General features: G+C 33.3%; 1 protein-coding gene across 1 annotated transcript in view; it reads right to left on the reverse strand.

Annotated features, from left to right (window-relative positions):
• LOC107617484 (autophagy-related protein 18a) overlaps positions 260-1,064 on the reverse strand; it is a 3,681-nt gene continuing 2,876 nt past the window's right edge. Inside the window, exon 4 of the mRNA XM_016319252.2 lies at positions 260-569. Within this exon, the coding sequence (XP_016174738.1) occupies positions 479-569 (91 nt within the window). The 3' untranslated portion in view covers positions 260-478. The remainder of the gene's footprint in view (positions 570-1,064) is intronic.

Below are 1,064 nucleotides of genomic sequence, written 5' to 3' on the forward strand. Positions count from 1 at the left end.
AACCATTGTTCGATATAGATCACTGGAACATGTATTAAATGTTTATGAAAACACATTAAAATATAAGGCTTTACTAAATTTCTAATCCAGATGATCCTATAAACTTGTTTTCCTTCCAGGTTTGTCTTTAAAAAAAGAAAAAATTGCCCAGGCCAAATCATACTTCCAACATTTTACCCTTCCTTTTTGCTGTGTTAAATTTCGCACAGTAATATTCAATTTACCACATCAAAGGAATATCCACTTTTTCAAGCTGATAAAGAATCCGGAGACCTGCTGAATTCTGAGAGTTCATAACTTGATTTTGATTCACAATGTAATATATACAACGCAAGGCGATTGACATTGGGACCTTAGCATATACTCGTACTTACACAGCTTAGAAATAAAAGAAAAAGGGGAGGGGGTAACGAGGTAAACAGAAAATAAGAGTATTCACAGCAAGGGCCACTGAAGATATATACAAGATGCATTTTTATTAGAATGTCTCATCTGTCTTGAGGAAATTGTAATATTCAAGTTGGGTCATCTCTCCTCCATTTGCAGAATCAAACTGGCATCGATAAAAGCTGCAAAAAAAAAATTCAATAATCATCTGCATCAATATTTAACTCCCAGAGATGGATAGCCATATAGGAAAAGAACATTCTATTTCTTGTAGGTTGATCATCTGAAAAAGTAGACACCCTTATTTCGTCTAATTGCTTCATGATATAACTTTCTAAATAGGTGATATTTAACAGTCATAACTCATAATAAACCATTAACAGATAAAGAAATTATTATTAGCAAAATATAACCAATGACAATATTGAAGAACCATTTGAACCCCAAACCCTCAAACAAACAAGAATCATCAGTCTTATCGAGCAATGTTAGCATGCAATGCACAAGAATGAATGAGAAAACTACTAAAGACCTCTGATTTAATGTAACATGAATGTTAGGGAGTCAAATGTGAAAATGACTGATCCTGGAGCTAGTAATGTTGTCAGAGGGGGGAATCAAATCATTCTTCAAGCAGAGGCCTATTTTAGGAAAATAAGGAACTTAAAGAAAAATGT

This window comes from Arachis ipaensis, chromosome B09 (assembly GCF_000816755.2).
Source record: "Arachis ipaensis cultivar K30076 chromosome B09, Araip1.1, whole genome shotgun sequence".
Classification (NCBI taxonomy): domain Eukaryota; kingdom Viridiplantae; phylum Streptophyta; class Magnoliopsida; order Fabales; family Fabaceae; genus Arachis; species Arachis ipaensis.